Source organism: Canis lupus, chromosome 13 (genome assembly GCF_003254725.2).
Source record: "Canis lupus dingo isolate Sandy chromosome 13, ASM325472v2, whole genome shotgun sequence".
Taxonomy (NCBI): Eukaryota; Metazoa; Chordata; class Mammalia; order Carnivora; family Canidae; genus Canis; species Canis lupus.
The window spans coordinates 28,887,392-28,908,484 of record NC_064255.1 but is presented as its reverse complement, the minus strand read 5'-3'; the positions used below and the strand labels follow the sequence as shown (position 1 = coordinate 28,908,484).

At 37.3% G+C, this 21,093-nt stretch overlaps 1 protein-coding gene and 1 non-coding gene across 6 annotated transcripts in view; one reads left to right on the top strand and one right to left on the bottom strand.

Moving 5' to 3' along the window:
* EFR3A (EFR3 homolog A) overlaps positions 1–21,093 on the bottom strand; it is a 105,603-nt gene that overhangs the window by 3,619 nt on the left and 80,891 nt on the right. For 4 of the 5 annotated variants that reach the window (XM_025450092.3, XM_049092739.1, XM_025450093.3 and 1 more), the window contains 4 exons: positions 13,983–14,074; positions 9,059–9,107; positions 3,617–3,720; positions 3,046–3,095 (listed from right to left, as the gene is read on the bottom strand). In XM_025450092.3, coding sequence (XP_025305877.1) covers positions 3,046–3,095; positions 3,617–3,720; positions 9,059–9,107; positions 13,983–14,074 — 295 coding nt within the window. Of the gene's footprint in view, positions 1–3,045; positions 3,096–3,616; positions 3,721–9,058; positions 9,108–10,091; positions 10,335–13,982; positions 14,075–21,093 lie in introns of those variants that run through there. The other variant, XR_003138124.3, reaches the window with a different exon arrangement.
* On the top strand, positions 6,852–6,996 carry LOC112662552 (U4 spliceosomal RNA). The gene has a single exon (XR_003138649.1). It is a non-coding gene; the product is annotated as a U4 spliceosomal RNA (small nuclear RNA).

Genomic DNA, 21,093 nt, shown 5'->3' with positions numbered 1-21,093 from the left:
AAAAAACAAAAACTGTGAAGATTTTGACTAAAACTAAAGATTCATCTGCAGAGAACTGGTGCCTTTAAAATACTTTCTATTCAAAGGTATGAGTTTTCATTTATGAAGTATTTTTATGCATATTTCAGAGACAGGATTATTTCATGTAAGTCATAAATAGTTCTTTGAGTTAGTGTTTTATAGTTATGAATATATGGGAATACATTTTCATTACCATTCGTATAGTAATGAATTTAAATAATGTATGCACAAATATTAATTTCATATAATTATCTAACTGTAAACTGTTCTTAAGCTATTTAGTTGTTTCTACTTTCCTGACATATTATTTTACTTCTGTAACTAATAATTATTTTGCAATCCCCATTTCAGTATTTGTAATACCTCTCTTTTTTTTTTTTTTTTTTTTACTGAGGGATAGTTTTCAGAGTTAAATGCATAGATTTTAAGTATACTGTTCAACAAGAATCGACAAATGTATATACACTTGCATAATCACATCCCAATACAGATCATGAACATGTTCGCTATTCAAAAAGTTCCTTTGTGTCCCTAGTTAATTTCTCACTACTCTCACATCCCCACATCCAACAACTGTGTTCTGATCTCTCCTGCTGACGATTAGAGTTGCTTGTTCCTGAATTTCACAGTTATACATACAGCCTGTAAAGAATTGTCCATACAAGCTATACTCTTTTATGTCTTTTGTTCAATGTGTTTATTTTTTTAGCATAAAAAAGTGTTCCTGTTTATTGAATATTATTTCACTATATTAAGAATATCATTATTTGTCTATTGTCTATCTACTCTCCTGTTAATGGACATTTGGAAATTATAAAAAAAGCTGCTACAACATTCATGTCTGTATCTTTCTGTGAACATAAGTTTTTATTTCTCTGGGTAAATACTGAGAAATGGGATTACAGGATCAAGAGCAGGTATGTGTTTAACTTTGTAAGAAATTGCTAAAGTTTCACAAAGTACACATTTTACATTCCCACGAGCAATGTAGAGTGTTCTTCTGTAGCGTCCCAATATACCATTAGGCTTATCCTCTGAAATTCTTCCCTTCACACACTGTGTCACTCTGTTCTTGCATTATGACCTTGTTCTTTTTTAGTTTCCTCTTCTCTCCTAAAACATGTGACTCTCTTCCTTGAAGTTCTTTAATGTACGTGTGTGTATGTATTTTTCTGTCCTTGTCTACTAATTCCAGTAACTGGATCATCTGTGGGGCTGCCTACTCTTACTATATTTTCCTGCTTCTCTGCATTTCTTATTACTTTCTTTATTGCAGGTCCAAGGGAATGAAAGAACAATGGAGACTGAAGTATAAGACTCTTCTGTTTCTCAAGGGCACAAACCCTGCCTTCTGTCTGTTAGGGAGAGCAGGGAAATGAACAAGAAGAAATCCATCCAACAAGAACAAAAGACTTCTTCATATGATGTAAGTGATCCAGAACTACTCCTTCCAACTAGGTGACCTTGGATAAGTCACCTGACTTCTGTGTTCCTTAGTTTCTACATTCGTCAAGTAAAATTAATCACTACCCTTTTTTAAGTTTTTGTTATAAATATTAAATGAAATAATGCACTTAATATAAAGCCTAGAACAATGTAAGTATTCAATAAATACTAACAGTTAGTAGTAAGTGCTCAATAAATGTTATTAGTAGTATTTGCAATATCAATAAAAGAGGATTAGCCATAATTTTTATCCTAAAATACTAAATCCACAGAGCTATGACGATGTGATTAAATGTAATATGGTGGGGTTCTAGCAATATTCCTTTTAAGAACAGTTATGGATTTGAATTTTGATTTTTCCACTCAGTAGCCAGGTGACCTCCAGCCAGTTATTTCTCTAAATAAAGCCTCTGTTTTTACCTGGAAGCAGGGGGTGAGGGGGCTGGAGAAGCACCTACTTATCTTTTCAAGGGTGTGGTGAGAATTAGCAAAAGTAACATATAAAACATGTTGCATAAGATCAATTACAAAATAGACCATTACTATTATAATTAACAGGCATCAAATAACTAAATGCTCACAGCCATCAATTTTATCTGATTCTAAGGTATATCACATATCGCATACTATAGTCTGATTTTCTGTTCCAAAAATTTTTAAATGAGTAATTGTTAGCTTAGTGGGGGTGGCAGGAACAGAGGGGGAAACGCCTAGAATAAGAGGTGATACTGATGAAAACATGCTTTGTACAGGACAGCAGAAAAAAGGCTGAACTAAAAAAGCAAGTGGACTATAGCATGTACCTGACTTTCCTATTTACAGAATACTGGGGCTGAAGCAACACAGACTTAGCTAATCAAGTTAAAGATATAAAAGACACAGTTGATGTATTAAAAAACCTCCAAAAGCATAGCTTTGAACTACAGCTCATCCACTGTGCTCCCTCAGACAGGCCAGCGTCCACACGGAGGTCGGCAGAGGGACCTGTGTAAGTGCTTTCCCTATAGGGAACCTGTCATTGTCTCTCTCCCGTGCTTCTCTACTTAAGAACCACCAGATACAAGCAGGTAATGCCATGATCAAGTATGTCAGATACCTTATGTTTGGGACATAAAGTTACAATAGGACTGAAATAGGTATGACTGAGGAAAATTTAATGATTCAAGCGAGCCGTATGCATAGGGACAATTAGTCCTGCCCTGGAGACAATGGTGAGGTTGAACCATATAAAACTGCAGTTTTTTGTAGGTCAAAATGGTTAAATATGACAAATTACCTGGTTAAACATATCATTAGAATGTGAGACTTCCAAGTTACCCAGATTTCCTTATGGCAGCAGGCTAAAGGAAGGAATGATCTAAAAAGGAAAGCTAGGACAGCTAGAAGACACTAGAAGCAATCCTATCGAGGTCTGTCCAGGGAACAGAATGACACCAAGACGGAAGCACCTCTGTGATCTTGTGTTTGCCTAACTGAAAAGCACTATTACCTAAAAATATAATCAACCACAAATCTATATAGGGGTTTAATAATTTCTATTTTGTTATTTTATTGCTGTTGTAGTAATAAAATCCTTACCGTATGGTGAGTTCCAATATTTGAGCAAGTCTATCATGAAGCAAATTTGCCTACAATGGAGAAAAAAAATTAAGAATGGATTTCTTTATTTCCCTAATACCCATCTGTGCTAATACAAACACAGTCTACAGAGGAAAGCCATAAGTGAAACCATGAAGCTGATGGTACAAAGTACTTTCATGTTTTGGTTTCTTCTGTCCCATACACTGGAATTTAATGTAAAGTTCCTCTTTCATCCATTTCCTAGTCTCACTGGTAGAAACAAACCAAGAGACACATAAAACAAAACACTCACAGTTAAGTCCCTGAAAACTACTGCCCAGAAAGTATCAGGGCAACAATAATCTTCACCATTCAGTTTGGGATCTGGCATTCCATCAGCTTGTACTACACACAGATATCACTGAGGCCTCCTAGCCAGGCTGTCAGGGTTTTCAGTCCCTACCTGATACATTCATTACCTTGTGTTCTGTGGATCTGCATAAAGCATGGAACCTACCACCTAATGACTAAGAAAATGTTCACAAAATAAAACTCCTCCTCCATCCCTTTTACCCTGTGGCTTACTCACTTTGGATTCACATTGTGCTGCTATTTCTTCAAAAGGTGCTTTCTGGAATTTCTCTATCACAAGACGCCTCTTTTCCTTTTCCTGTTCTTCCATTCCACTGGTATCTATATAAATGTTTACAAAGACCCATTAAAGAGAATACAGATTTTCACAGAACCTTGCCAATGACCATAAAAGCAAATAATCTATAAATCAAAAATAAAGGTAATTTATAAGACTAGTTTTAAAAGGAAAAAAGCAAAAGACCAAACATCCTTGAAATGTCTGTAACACTAGAGAGCAGATACACAAAATTTTTTTTTTTTAATCTAAGGTAAAGCTATATCGTACAAGTTCCTTTCTTAAAGACTACCTCTCTCTTCCCCAAAAAAGCAGGAGCAGGACACCCTGCTATAAACCAAACAACGTCAGGGCCCTACCTGAAGGATAATTCTTTTATAAATATTCATGCCCTTGTACATGAGACACTAAATTAAAAGTCTGCTGATACTGCACAGCAAAGGATACAGTCAACAAAACTCAAAGACAACCTACAGAATGGGAGAAGATATTTGCAAATGACATATCAGATAAAGGGCTAGTTTCCAAGATCTATAAAGAACTTATTAAACTCAACACCAAAGAAACAAACAATCCAATCATGAAATGGGCAAAAGACATGAACAGAAATCTCACAGAGGAAGACATAGACATGGCCAACATGCATATGAGAAAATGCTCTGCATCACTTGCCATCAGGGAAATACAAATCAAAACCACAATGAGATACCACCTCACCCCAGTGAGAATGGGGCAAATTAACAAGGCAGGAAACAACAAATGTTGGAGAGGATGCGGAGAAAAGGGAACCCTCATACACTGTTGGTGGGAATGTGAACTGGTGCAGCCACTCTGGAAAACTGTGTGGAGGTTCCTCAAACAGTTAAAAATATACCTGCCCTACGACTCAGCAATTGCACTGTTGGGGATTTACCCCAAAGATACAAATGCAATGAAACGCCGGGACACCTGCACCCTGATGTTTATAGCAGCAATGGCCACGATAGCCAAACTGTGGAAGGAGCCTCGGTGTCCAACGAAAGATGAATGGATAAAGAAGATGTGGTTTATGTATACAATGGAATATTACTCAGCTATTAGAAATGACAAATACCCACCATTTGCTTCAACGTGGATGGAACTGGAGGGTATTATGCTGAGTGAAGTAAGTCAGTCGGAGAAGGACAAACATTGTATGTTCTCATTCATTTGGGGAATATAAATAATAGTGAAAGGGAATATAAGGGAAGGGAGAAGAAATGTGGGGGAAATATCAGAAAGGGAGACAGAACGTAAAGACTGCTAACTCTGGGAAACGAACTAGGGGTGGTAGAAGGGGAGGAGGGCGGGGGGTGGGAGTGAATGGGTGACGGGCACTGGGGGTTATTCTGTATGTTAGTAAATTGAACACCAATAAAAAATAAATTTAATAAAAAAAAAAAAGTCTGCTGATACTGAATGTCATAGTGGAAATAGAGTCATTTGGAACCTTACTGTTTTAGCCTTTTGCACTTGTTGACAGTTTAAAAAGACGTGTTTTATGATGTGAGGCCTGACCAAAGTTTGTGAGACAGTAAGATAAATGCCTATCTTGATACTACTAATATAAGTGTGAACATCTGCTTCAGAATATGATCCTGGGTGGTTCAGTCAGTTAAGCATCCGTCTTCGGCTTAGGTCATGATCTCTTGGGTCCTAGGGTTGAGCCCCGAACCCCGCGTCCAGCTCCCTGCTCAATGGGGAGCCTGCTCCTCCCTCTTCTTTTGCCCTTCCCCCTGCTTGGCTCTAATAAACAAATGAAATCTTAAAAAAAAAAAAAGAATATGGAAATAGGGTTAATTTATGGCTTATTGGTAATGGTCTACTGTAACCCCCCAGCAATTCTTTAGCTGTTTTGTTTTTTTCCTGGTTGAGAATTTCATAGGATGAATGCACTTGTGTTCAATGTTCTTTAACTCAGGCTGCTTTTGAGGCGGATAATCTATAGGTCACAATCGGTTAGTTTTAAAAAGCGGAAATAGAAATAGCAGGTAGAAAGGAAACAGAGGTCGATTTTTCCTCTAAAACTGTGGCAGGTTAACAAAACTGAAGAATTTATACACTTCTGAATGACAGAGAATTATTATCACCACTCTGTTTTTCACTAGACCAGGGCAAGCAGCTCAAATGTGCCTGAGGCCAGGCAGGACACCGAAGTGTTTAAATTAGGTCATGTAAAAGCAGTAGAAAATAAGGGTACGTGGGTGAGATGAGGCAGATGCACCCTGATCTGTGCACTCTTTCTGAAGATACTTTGAACTAAATTTGACCTGCAGGCACCAAATCTATTTGCCACGCATTAGGCCGTTCTCAAGGTTTTTGGTTTCAAGAGTCCTTTACATCCTTCAAAGTTGTAAGAAAGCCAAATTTTCATATCCATTAATAGTTTTAGATTACAATACAAAACTGAGAAACCTTAAGAATACTTAATTCATTTAAAAACAATTATGAAACCATTATATGGTACCATAAATAACATTTAATGAAAACATGACCATACTTTCCAAAGTGAAATAAATTCCAGGAGGAGAGTGGTATTGTTTTATATTTTTGCAAATCTCTTCCATGTCTTGGCTTAACAGAAGGCAGCTGGATTCTAGCTGCAAATGTATCCAACCCACTGTCAGTGTTATTTTGGTTGAAGTATATAAAGAGAATCTAGCATCAGAGAGACAGATACTGGGAAAAAGTATTCTAATAGCCTTTCACAGAACTATGGGTATCTTTTTTGGACACTACAACAAAATTTGAGAAATGGTAGTTTTCTTAAAAGTTTGTTACAATATGAAATTTGAAATCTTCCTAATAGGGACACCTGGGTGGCTCAGCAGTTAAGCGTCAGCCTTTGGCTCAGGTCACGATCCCAGAGACCTGGGATCAAGTCCTACATCAGGTTCCCTGCACGGGACCTGCTTCTCCCTTGGCCTATGTCTCTGCCTCTCTCTCTGTGTCTCTGTGTGTCTCTCATGAATAAATAAATGAAATCTTTAAAAAAAATTAAAATTAAAAAAAATTAAACTTTCTATTTTAAAAAATCTTCCTAATAAACATTGTGTAACTGGTTATGGTTAAAATCTACTGGTCAATTTTACACTTTGAATAATCTTCATGCATGATTCTGTAACATCATGCAATGGTCATCTGAAATACTGATCCAAGCTTTGAGCAGTGGCAGTATCATAGCCAATGAGGTTTATCCGAGGCGTGATTATTGCTAATTGGAATACTGATCCAGTGATTTATGCAGGTTGTCTAAATGTAGACATGACTCATTACACAGTATTTTTAAAATCATATTTGTTAGTTACCACCACTGATCTCATTAGAAGCATCTTTAAATACCTGGGTGCTGTCAAACTCATAGTGGTGAACAAAAGTTTTAAAATTTTAATTTTGTTCAAAGTGCTAATTTTATCATTAGAAGCAAAAACAGTGAGGATGGTTTGTTTTTTCCCTTAAAGTCACAGCTTCATTTCATTTATTTTCCAGAAAATGCCTACCAAATACCATAGGTTTTCTGTTAGTCTTTTCTTTTTCTTTTTGAACTAAAAACGGCGTTCCTTAAAAAATCAACTAGTTCAGGGGCACCTGGGTGGCTCAGTGGGTTAACCATCTGACTTTTCAACTCAGGTCATGAGATTAAGCCCTGTGTTGGGTTCCCTGCTTAGCAGGGAGTCTACCTGAGGTTCTCTCCCTGTTTGTCCCCCACCCCCCGGCTTCTATACACCTTTCTCTCTCTCTCTCTCAAATACATAAATCTTTAAAAAAAAGTCAACTAGTTCAGCTTACAAATCAAGGCAAAGAAGTGCTTTATGTGTATTTCCCAGAGATGTACCCATGGGTTGAGATTTAATAAAATAATTTATATTAATTAAGAACATATACAAATGAAATAAAATATCATTTAAAAATAAATATGTGTGTGTGGTGAAGAATATGACATGATGACTCTTGGTCTAGTGTGATACCACTGCCTCCTTCATTCATGTTAATTGATGCAGTATAAGGCTAATAGTATCTTAATGTTATGATGAAATTTTTTTGCTTGAAGGATCCCTTGAAAGAGCCACTATAGGCTATCCAGAGGTCCAAGACATACCGTGAGAACCACTGTCCTAGACTGTAGATTTCTTGACATGTTCTATCTTGTTGCTGTTATTTTTAAGTAGACTCCATGCCCAACATGGGGCTTGAACTCACAACCCTAATATTAAGAGTCATGTGCTTCTGAGGAGGGCTCTTGATGGATGAGCACTGGGTGTTATATGTTGGCAACTTGAATTTAAATTAAGACAAAGGGGGAACGAAAAAGAGTCATGAGCTCTACCAACTGAGCCAACTACGCACCCCACGACATGTCCTATTCATCTTCAAATATCTCAAAATATCCTGTACATTATATAAGGGTACTCAAAATTGCTTACTGAATTCAATTAATTTTATTTTGGTAAATTTGATGTTGTATTACAAATTTTTTTTTAAATCCTCTAATGAATTAAGCTGAAAAAGATTAGATTTTCTTTTATGCATGATGTGTGCTAGAGCACTCTACTTTCCTTGATACTGATTTTCTTATTCTAACATCTCTGAAAAAAAAAATGAGAGTCTATTTCCACTCTATATAGCTTTACCAATTAGAAATGAATTGAGGACAAGATATCACTAACCTAGTAGTAATTTATATTAGTACTTAATTGAAAGAACCATTTAAAAAATTTTAAAAACAGGCAAACCATGTAAAATTTATTTCCATAAGGGCCAAAGGAGAAAAAAAAAATCATTCTTTATGCAAAGTGAAAAGATTAGTCAATTAGATGTGGGTATGAAATCCGGCATCATCATTTACTAGCTACATGATCTCAGAAGAGTTTGTTCATTTCTCTGCTCCAATGTTCTCACTGATAAAACAGCAAGATGTAACATGGTCCTCTATTATGCCTATCTGCTAACAATCTCAGCCAGCTCCTTTCTCCTACCCCATTAGAAACACGCTTATAATTACATTACTTTGTGCCTGTTAAAAGTTACTCTACTTAATTCACTTAGAATTATTCAGAATTTTCATCCTCCCATTTCCTACAAAAGGAAATATGCTGTTTCTCCTAAGTTCGTGCAGCCTGCATGTTGGCCACCAAGTAAGTGTGGCATAAAATACACTGACATGCTTTCACAATTCTAGGAAAGTCACTCTACAGAAAGAAAAAGAACCACCTATGATAAGACAGGGCAAGCATAAAAGTCTAAAAAACGTAGCTGAGTAAATCAATTACAGATCGATGCAGAAACACCATGCAGCTTCTGTTTATTTGACACTTCATAAGCGAGAAGCTAGCAAATCATTAGGAGAGTTAACAAAAATCTCACCAATTGCTTTCTTCAATGCTTCAAAGGTGATTTCTTCAGTGTTACTAACCTAGAGAAAAGTGATTTTAAGTAAAACAAAGAGTTAAGAAAGGTCAATATAAGTAACAGCTTCACCTGGTTACAAGTCATCTAAGAACTTTTGCAATTGTTTCTCTTCTTTGTGCTGGCTGGATTTGTGACTATATTCCCTAATATCAAAAACTCTCCATTTCTCCCTTGGTTTTAACAGTGGCCTGACTGCAGTGATTAATGCCAGGCTGGCAGCTTCCTGGAGGCAACCCAACCACCACTGCATTACAGACGTCCATCCCGTCATGGGTGTGCAACAAGATCTGAGTCCCCCTGACTGTACCAGGCTTCCCTAAGTGAACAGTGCTTGGAGATATTCAAGGCAGGGAAAATATGTAAACTAAGTACTCTACACCCTCTATTAATTTTGGTGCCATATACAGTTTACAAATTAAAAATAAACTGAAAACTTAAAATGGTTTAAAAGCAAGAATCCTCACTACTTAAAAAAAAAAAAAAAAAGGGGGGGGGGGGATCCCTGGGTGGCTCAGCGGTTTAGCGCCTGCCTTCAGTCCAGGGCATGATCCTGGAGTCCCGGGATGGAGTCCCACATCAGGCTTCTGCATGGAGCCTGCTTCTCCCTCTGCCTGTGTCTCTGCCTTGCTCTCTCTCTCTCTGTGTCTCTCATGAATAAATAAATAAAATCTTAAAAAAAAATAAAAATAAAAATAAAAAAACTAAATAAAAAAAGAATCATCACTACTTTGATAAGCATTCAATGAGTATAGATAATCAACATCTTAATCATATTCTGGATCTTTGAAGGTCAACCACCAAGACCTATTTTCCAGAAACACCCTTTAATAAGAGGTTCTCCCCTTTCTTGCTTTGAGATATATAAAAGGCATGGAATCAACTGCTTTATGATAAAAAGTAATACTTTTTATGGCACCAGCACATTTTCAGGGGGAATAATATACCCAAGTTACTATAGTGTCTCTGAATAGAAGTTAAAAAATGATACCTGAGTACTTGCCTGGGCCTCTGGTCAGCCCTAATTTTAGCTCATGAGCTTCTTTTGCTAAGTCTAAGGCAGCAAGACTAACGAAAGCAAGACTTCATGCTTTTGCACCTTAGCTTCTCTGTAATGCAAAGGCTTTAGCTGGAAATCAAAGCAGCAAGAGTTCCACTACCTCAGTTTTTCTACTGAGGGTGCATATTTCTAGTTGAAGTCAGATTAAACTCGGGAATCTTCAGTTGCCTTGTTCTAGATATTTGGAGCAGATATACAGGATTAGGCTCTGGCTCATTAATTATTTGTACCTAGAAGCAATCTAGTACCTCAATGACAAAAACCCACTGTCGTTCGTATATGTGGTTAAGGAGTTTAGAGACTCCTGCAAAACAATTATATTACAGGGAAAAGGACACAGAAGAACCATGAGGCCAGCCTTCTTGTCACATGTTAAGTGTTAATTTATGACCCATTCCAATCTCAGGGAAGTGGAAAGTTAAAGTACTTTATTCCAAGAACTCTTCTCTACTGGTTCTTCTTTTCCCTAATTCGGATGATCACAATGCAGTCACTCTGTCCCTCTGCTTTTTTGTTTTTAACCTTCTTTCTCAGACTCCCTTTTTGAAACTTCTTCGCCATGCCCATCCCACTCTCAAACAAGCTACTGCTCTCCTGCCCCCTTCCTTATCTCCAGCCTGGCTACTGTGGGTCCTCCTTATCCAACCATAGATTATTAAAAGGATCTATAAGCTGGCTTCTCTAGCTCCAGTCTCCTCTTCCTGATTTCATTTGGCCACGCTTCTGAGACTCCTTTCATAAAATCATAGTGCTGCTAACAACACTGCCCAAATCTCGATGTTTCCCTAACTTCCTACCAAATCACACACAAGCCCTCAGGTGGGTGACAAAATTTTCTATAATTTGGCTTCCATCTCGTTTCCCCCTTTCCTTTTATGAATCCCATTTAAAAAGGAAAAAGGACCAACTGTTTAATGATTCATATTTTTCATACAGTGTAAATACAAGCCACCTTCTTTACTTGGTGCCCAAACAAACTACAGTCTGTTTGCCTCTCCAGAACACCAGTTGTATGTTCGGGAGAAATGGTGCAAAGATATCAGCCTCTAGGAGCTTCAACATTCCTTCGACTCTTGAGAACTTTTGCCTTACTCAACATGTGCAACTCTAACCTAGGCTGTACAACCCCCCTGAGCCTACATAAAATCTGCTGATTATATTTTTCCAATCAGACTAGTAGTTATGTTATTTTCACTGTATCTTACTAATTTTACAACACCTAGCACAGCAGTTTCTAATATTAGGCTAGACTTGTTTCGTTAGCACACGTGCAAGTTTCTTTACTTGTATTTGGGAAAAGGCAGGGAGTACATATGTATAAAGACAAGATTCTATTTGTCCTAGAATAAATGACAATTCTTTTTAGCCAACTGGGACTTACTTTTGTACAAAGAAAAATTCCATATGCACTCAAAATGTAATTTTTATATCCTCCATCCATTCCCCCAAATAATCAAGCATTGACGATTACCTATTAGAAGAATCAAGTGGGGATTTCAGGTTTTACTCATATCCATTATGTGTATCAATCATGCCCATAATGCTGAGAGCACCAGAGATCAAAGAATCACGTCAATCGTGCTTTATGCTATTAGTAAAGCTGATAATCTTATCTGTGGAAGCAGAGGCATTTCTATCCATTTTAGCCATTTATCTTCTTGAATGTCTTAATTTAGGTATCTACCTATCCATCTCTTTCTGTATATATATGTCAACTTTTAGAAAATTCATGGAGTGATCATGGTGGGCTAAGGTTTGAATTGCAAATATCAGTACTGACATACCTCAAGTGGACCAAGTATTTCAACAGACTACAGTAACAATTTGAGGTATATCTAGGGAAAATATTAGTTTGCTATGATCTCATCTAAGCAATCTGACTTTTTTTTTTTTTTTAAATTTAAGCTCTAAAAGCAGTGGATATTTGAGGACTAACTGGGATTATGCATATAAAATTTCAAATAATTTTGATCAAATACAAGAGGAATGTTTTCTTCAATGAACAATTTTCTCTTTGATTGTTAGCAAATATATTTATTCACAGTTTGATATTTTGTTATACCATTAACTGGTGAACACTTAACTGATGTGAATTTCTCCTGCCCATGCTATTAATTAGTTGTAGCCTAGAAAGTAATGTTATATTGTCTTCTGTTTTTTGAACTATCATTACTAATATGCAATATCAGATTCCATAATGGTAACTGAGTTTGAAACTTCAATGTGCTCAAGTGACTCTTATAATAAACTGTACTTAATTTTTCAAATGCTTGGTAGGCAGCATATCTGACGTAGAACTTATAGCAAAGAGAAAACAGGGTCTTTGACAAGTTAAAAAATACATTAATGGACTTTTAATTGCAAAATGTCTGAGAATCTTTCTATAGTAAGTCTGTATACAAATGTTTTCTTCACTTCATTTTTCTCAAATTAGACTGACTTCTTTGCAATAACTTGAAGTGCTATATATATATATTTTTAAATAACAATGGTTGCCAAAAGAAGAATGGAGTACTACTCAATAATATTTACTGCACTCCTGATAAAGTGTGTAAGCTACGGCTTTAGATTAATTCCCCCCGACCCCCAAAAGAAAGAGCAAATTCATTATCATTAAAATACAAAGGTAGCACAATACCCTCCTGACTAGTAAAAAGTATATACATTAAAATGGCTTTCAACAGATGTATTTAGGGAGGATGATTTTTCTTGAGCTTTAAACTGGCAAGAAACTATACCCACCATACCTCAAAATGAACACTAACTGCCTCTTAAATGATCTTGACACTCTGCTGATAATTTCTTAGTGAAACTGACTGGTTCTATTTAGTAGGGAGTGGAACAGCAAAAAAGATGTAAACTAGATGGCTGGAGCCTGGCCACCAAAAAGCTATAATTCTTGAAGATTAATTGACAGGGATTGGCCGGGGGGGGGGGGGGGGGTGTGAGGTGGGCTGTGACAGCATGAATTCAGGCAAATTCCTTTCCCTTTTCTTAAATGGATAATCTGTTAACTATTTATACTGTACCATGAGAAGTCATGAAATACCTAGGTAGGCAAACAGCAGATAAATCCCCAAGGAAGAGGCTGACTTGACATGCTGGCATTTCAGCATTTTTACTCGACTATCAAAAAATTCTCTGGTTGATCCATGTGGAGTTTAGTCCTAGACAATGCTGGCTGGTTTTTCTTCCTAAAACTAGGGAGGGTACAGTTTTATGCTCTATTCAAACAGGAGGAGAGCATCAAATCTCTGACATTTCAAATAAGTCACAGTTCTTAAAGGGTATGTAGGGCACTGATACAGTATAGCCTACATTAAATTCATTATAGTTACTATCAGATGATAAAAAAAAAATATGCCCTCCCAGATGAGGCTTTGAAGCCTTCTATAAAGTATTTGCCTTCACATGAGATTGTACAATTTCCTTTATTCTCATAATTTGTTTCATAAATCTTTAAAAATAGGATTTGGAGAGCCTCCTAATTTATTAACAGGCCTTATTTCTTACTGATTAAAAAAAACTTAGTTGTTTCACACAGTTCCTTTTATTACACTAAGTTACAATGTAAAAACTAACAACCTCATAATACACGATATTAAGTTTATGTATCTTTACTGAGAGCCAACATGAGTTCAGTAAAATATGTAAGAAATAAGCTAAAAGCTAAATCAGATTAATATCTACTAATAGCACTGTTGATTTGGGGGATAATTTAGTTATATTTGTTCCTGTTTCAAACTATAGAGGGGGAAAAAATTCTTTTAAAGTAATATCTATCTCAAGAAAGTACCTTGCCATACACTTTCAGCGACTTACCACATCATCAGAAGGAATGCTGTTGGGTAAAATATCCACCTGAATGGATACAGTGTCCACAATACTTTTTCTTCTAGAAAGTCGATCTTCATCTAAAATCAAAATGTTAAAAATAAACAAATAAATAAATAAAATAATAAAGTCAAAAAGTTTTTTCCCCCATTACTGGATAGTTAGATATGGGACATCATCTATGAACTTCACCTATTTCAGATTTCAGAAAATTTCAGATTTCAGAAAATTTCAGAAAATTAAAAGTTTGTCCTCTTTTGCTCTAAACACATAAAGCACTGTGTTCTCAGACTTTTATATTTCATCAAATTAAAAATGTAAAATTGATGGGGTGAACTAGGTTATTAGTTTTACTTTCCAAAAAGGAGCATTCAGAACAGCAAAATTCCCTTCCCCCAATAGTTTAATAAAAACAACAACAACAACAACAAAAAGGCCAACACTGAAAGGAGGAATTATATAATCTAAATGGAATATATTTCATTTTTACTAAACACTCACAAATACTGCCCTGATTATCTCTCATTTCTCCCCCAAACAGTGAAAGGTGTGCACTAAGTGAAGGAACCCATATGTGCAAGTGTTTACCATGCACCAGACTGGACTGAAAGGATCTGATGCTTCAGTCAATAGCTCTTGCCCCACCCCCCTTTTCCAGCCACTCAATTCTACGGCTCCTGACCCTTCACTGAAGTCAACTACCTGTCTGGGAAAACTTGCTCTTCATTTGCTTTAGCTAATCTACTTTCTCTCCACTTCTGCAAACTTGCTCACTTGTCTGGTCTGCACCAACTGTTCTAATCCGTCACTACCTACCACTCTTAACCCCAGCAGTTATAATCCTGCCTTCAACCACTCTTCTGAAACAGGGTGTCTTCCTAACCAGTAAGTTCACCAGGTATTCCTTGGTTCATTTTGCGCTTAAGCATTTCATGGGCAATTGAATTTATTACAATCTCCATCCATACATTTTTTTTCTACTCCAATTTTCGCCTTTGTCGTTCAACAAACCTATTAGGTGATTAGACACCATGTTAGGTGTTAGGGACAGACTGCCGAATATAGTTCAAACCAGCATATAGTCTAACAGAGAAGACCCAAAATAAGCCAATAGCTACACAAATAATGAAGTACAATGGGGAAGCACTGGGTGCTAGGAGAACATCTAATAGTCATGGTTTCATTGGAAAATAGGAAGCCACTTTGTATATTCCAATATAAAGGATTAGAGGTTTATTCAACCATAGCCAGAACTAGGTAAGTATACTTTCTCTTCTGAGCTCCAGGTCAGTATTTCCAACTTTCTATTAGTAATTTTATTCGACAAGTTCTAAACCCAATTTTAACACCTCTAATAAATCATGTTTATTTCACACTGTCCTATTTATTTTCAAGAGTGCCACCATTAAAATTCTGCATCTATCTCATGTCACTGCTCTCTCCCATTTACATTTCTTATAGTGATGTCTTCAAAGTAAATCATTTTTAGTCTTAATTATAATTTTAAAATACAGCCCACTGAGTAATGCAGTTTCCCAAGCTTTTGAAATTAGGTTTAGTACATGTCAGAGAAAAATGGAAGAGGCTGCTCACACTGTGGGCTCAGACTGCCCCAGGCCCCACCCAGCTCCTAGAGGGCTAAGGCAATCAATATCCAGACACACATAGAATGTTCCCAACAATAGCTGGGAAGCTTAGGTCCAGAGTCTGACAGTCACTTCATAATCTGGCAATACCCCACCATTCTAATCCTATTTTATACATACTGTGATGTTATTCTACAGAAAGAGTTAAGAATGAAGAACTACAAGAAGGCCAGCACAGATGAAGAAACAGGTTTCTCACTGACCACTCTTCAACTCCACGGGAGACTTCCATGGTAGTAATTAATGCTGGTGATCAAATATGGTAGTTCACCCTCTTCTAAGCAGAGAGTAGGACTGCAATTCCAGCTTCCCTGTGGTTTAGAGAGGCTATGTAACTAGTTCTGGCCAATAAAATACAAGCAGTATTGCAGAGAGCAGCTGCCCGATCAGGTTGGATTCTAGATATGGAGGCTATGAAGTTATGCAGTTAGTTTGAGCAAAAAATTTACTGCTTTATACCATTAAGAACCTATCATTGTTTGTTATCACGACTTAGCTTAGTCCAGGGTTTAACCTTGGCACTACTGACATTTTGTGCCAGATAATTCTTGTGGTGAGGGGTTGTCTGTGTAATGCAGGATGTTGAGCTTCTACCCACTAGAAGCCAGTAGGGCTACCCCTACCTCTCCTGGCCCCACAGTGATGATAACTAAAAATGTCTCTAGGATTCACAAATGTTCCCTGGCATGGGCAAAATCACCCTCAGATAAGAATCACTGACCTAATCCATCCTGACACTGATAACAGCCTCACTGCTTTTTTTTTTTTTTTTTTTTGAGTGAAATGTTTACACTTATATTGAAATATGCACTAAAACGGAATGAGTTCTACTAGTCAATGAACCTTCACCAAAGCAGAATCACAAACTTCTGTTGGGGAGGTCCAGTCAGCTCGCAGCAGTGATCCCCAAGCAGGAACACAAGGAGAAGCCTGGGAGATCCTACTCCAAAAAGCCTCCTTTCAAGAGACACCTACTCACTTCTCCTACATGCACCCACACAGATTTAGGAGCATGGACATGCTCCTCATTTTCATATATTTTTAGTTTCTTTTTCACTGCAATAAATATAAAATTGGCAATGTTCATATACCACAGCACAGACAATATCACCTCATTCCGTCAAGGTACCTACTTCTCGGTGAATTAAAAAGTCATCCTGAGGTCTCTGGTCAGATCTTACCAACAGTAACTTCAACTGCTTCCTGATTTATCCAGTGTTCAAGTAAAAGGTGCTTTTTTCCCTTCTCTGAGCACGCTTTGGCCTCTCTGCCTCCCATGTTTTTCTACAAACGGAATCCCCTACTGGAGATCCTTCATTACCTGCCTTCCTGACATCCTCCCACTATACAATACATATTCTCATATCTTTCAAGGCCTAGATGAACATTACATCACTTCCTTAAAATCTCAAATATTACTCCAGTTATTTCTACTTATCCCTCTTTCTTTTGGCTACACAAATCTATTATGAGTTGATTGATTCTTCTTCTACCACCCTTCCATCATTACTGCCAGGGCTTGTACTAGGATATGTAAATGAATGCCTCATTGGGCAAATACAGTAGAAATCCAGTGGCAGACTCTCTGGTTTGGATCACCATGCAGGATTCACTCGGGTTCTACTGGAAGAGGGCTGGAGGTACGGATGAATGAATACATAGTCAACTGTGACACAGTATCCAGATGGTTCTGCTATGGTTTTCTGACTGAAAATACTCTATCTCTTGCTTGTGGTTAGTACTAGGACCTGGACACTGTATTCTTTGTTTTAATCTCATGATCATTTACTTTGATATAAATTACCAAACATAATGGCATCAATGGAAACTGCTACAAAGTAGTATGTGGTCATTACTGCTGACTTGCTTTTACCCTCTCAGCTGGTCAACTGTCGAGGTCTCACCAGAATTCAAAATAAGGAATTTGTTTCTCGCAAAGAACCCCATAAAAGGATTTCTAGGTTAACATACAAAGGCTGATGGGTAGCATAGAAAAGTCAGCTTTAAGTCTAGGATAAAAATAAAAGGGGACGAGAGGCAGGAGGGCAGGGAAAGGATCACTGGGTGGCAAAAATCAATGTGAACATAGTTCAGAGGGTGCATATGTAAGATTAACATTTTTTAAAGGGAAGAAAATAAAATGTAATGGGAAACTCTAACGTTATATTCTCAGAACTTTTTTCTTTTGACCTATACAATCACCTGCTTACAGGTGACTGCAGAAAAGCCCAGGTACCACTGTAATCAAATATCATGTATGTTTACACGAAAGTAAGGTTTCTAAAATGGAGCTTACAAAGATAATGCCCCTGGTCCTCACGGGCTGCCTTGTCTGTTCTTGACCTGTTTTTCCAAGCCTACTGAAATGCAGCCTCACCATAGCCTCCGTGGACTACACCATCCTGCTGGCTCTTAAGAGTTGCCCTGTCACCATCTCAGTGTCTGATATTTACACCCTCTGGGGAGACTCCTGTTTCCTGTCAAGACTGGCTGGGGTAAATCCCAGACACTGCTTGCTGTGACTTCACCCCTTTCCTATCCCTCCTCCTGCTCCACTTCCTGTATCTGCTATTCACACTGGTGACCATCTCCTCTTCTCGTTGTTTCAAACTAGAACTTGTAGTTTTGAAGCAATTCTTAGAAAGAGCTATGCCTAACTTCCTTCAGTGATATTCTGCTGCCACTTGGTGTATCTATACTTGATGTACATAAGTGCACTGCTAAGGAACAGAGGAAACTGTGTGAATACAAGTATGGCGCAGAACTACATTAAATTGTTCTCAACAGAATTTTCCATGGCTACATAAAAAAATGAGATACAGGAACTGACCTCACTGTATTTAATAAATCAGAAATACAATTAGGGCTGCTAAACCACTCAGATTCAATTAAAAATCTAACTAGGGTAAAATGAAATTTCACAAGTAATTTATCTACACAGAATTCAAAATGCCATGATTTAATGCTAACACTACTCAGATATAATTTTTTGGTTCTGTAGAAAAACTAAAAATTCTATCTAGAGCTCATGAATATTTACAGAAAAAAAAAACCAAAATTACTGTCATCATGGAATAAAAAGTCAATGTAATACAAAAGACAATTGCTTTTACTTAAAACAAAATTTAAAACAAAACCTTTACCAGGAGAGATGAATATATACATGAAAATACTTTTATAGGAAGATACTGGTTAGTAAATAATGGAGGTTTTGGTAAAGTAGACGTATTCTTGTATTAATTTGTCCTATTTTAACCTATAGATTAAATTCAGAATTCAGAATGCCAACTGAAAGATGAATAAATTACTCCTCTTAATATGCAGTATTTTTTCAAAAGTACTTTAAAAATACAAATAAAAAATACAAAGGTATTTTCATGTATCTATCCAATTTAAGCCAAAAGGCTTAGTTACAGTCCCTGCTTCACAGATCAGAGTAGTCGACAAGCCACAGAGCTAAGGTAGAGCCATGCCAGTCTATTCTCTCTTCTCTCCACTCTGAGAAATCATCCTTTCTGCATGCTTCTGTAAATATCCCCTATACTGCTAATTTCATAATTCTCATTGTAACCTCCCAACTCCCGCACAAAACCCATCCCTGGCTCTTAACTGCTTACAGGGCCCCCTATTTGGTTGCTCACTAGTCAAAGATACTCAACAAGAGACAGATCCCCTAAACTAGCCACTTTTTCCTATTCATTTGTGTTAATAAAACTCCATCCTTCTTCTATCATCCAAGATCTAAAACATTTGACAATTAGATCTGAAATGTGTATCTTTTTCTTCACTTAAACCGAGTCATAGCACCCAACTCTCCAAATAATAAAGCAAATGAAGCAGAAAATACTCTCTGCCTTCACCCGTAGTGGTAGGCCATCATTCCAAAGAGCCACAACAGAAACCCAGACAAATCTTTGATTTTCTCATGATCCCCTCAGACCAATCACATGCTTATAAATTCTTTCTTGTGTTTCTAGAATTCACCCACTTCTCTGTATTCTCACTTGGTGCAGGCCAGGGTCATCTCTCCTGGAGATTATTGAAGAGCATTCTAAATGGGTGACCTGTCTGCAATCTGCTAAACTACCACCAGAGTAATACTTGTACAATGCCTAACCCTGTTTAAAATCACTCCATGACTCCCCACTGCTTGCACAATAGTGCAAACTATTCAACCTGCTTTTATAATTCCCAACCCTACTTTTCCAGTTCAGTACAAGTAGACTAATTTCCTACTAATTCCCTGAAGAATCATGTTCTTGCCTACGTCCATTCTTTCACACATGATGTCACTTCTGCAGGAAACACTTGCCTAATGCCTATTTCAGGCTCAGCCTCGGAATTGTTCCCTTTGAAAGACATCTCTGGCTCACCAAACCTAGACCAAATGCCGTCATAGCTGCCTCCTGGGAACTTCTCTGATTATAGCCCTAAAGGTATGCTTTAACTGTCCAGTTATTTATCCTGTTCGAGATAAACTGTATAATGGGTTTGCTTCTTTCCTAATATCTGGAATAAAACTGGTAAAATGCCATCTTGGGGGAACTGAGAAAATAGTCACTCAAATAATCTTCTGTGTTCTGTGGTCTCAATGAGGAACCCGGTTGAGAAAGACTATCATCAGTTCTGTCAAAGTAGAGACTTCTACCTATCCTGTTCATTCTTATTTCTGTCTGTATAGAAGCTGGAACTGTAAATACTCATAAATACTTCATTATACGAGTTTACTACAGCCACTGGCACCTCTGACTGACCTAGCTGAGGGTTATTACTGTACCCCTTCATGAAGGAGTATTTAGCACATTCCTAGACATACACTACTCACTCAAGTTCTGGGTTGATTTGGGATAAAAGAAAAATGCTATAGCCACCTAACATTTATGGACCACTTATTATATATCAATCACCAACAGTTCAATAAACTTTACGTAGACCATTCTTCTTTCTTTAGAACCAATTACCACTATATTCAACCATGTGTCTGCCTTCTCCACCAGATTTTAATCCGTAACATCTTTCCACCCTGAAAAACCACAACAATGTTTGGCATATAGTATAGGCACTCAGTCAAGGTTTGTGGAATACATGAAAAAAAAAATATTATCAGTAGGGATGACTGAACAATCTTTTTTTTTTTTTTTAATTTTATTTATTTATGATAGTCACACACAGAGAGAGAGAGAGAGAGAGAGAGAGAGAGAGAGAGAGAGAGAGAGGCAGAGACATAGGCAGAGGGAGAAGCAGGCTCCATGTACCAGGAGCCTGACGTGGGATTCGATCCCAGGTCTCCAGGATCACGCCCTGGGCCAAAGGCAGGCGCCAAACCGCTGCGCCACCCAGGGATCCCTGAACAATCTTTATGTACATAAAAGAGCAGTGTTACCTATTCAAATTATTTAATTTCCACTTCATTATTCTCATTTGCAAACAAAGATAATGCTACCTTCTTCACC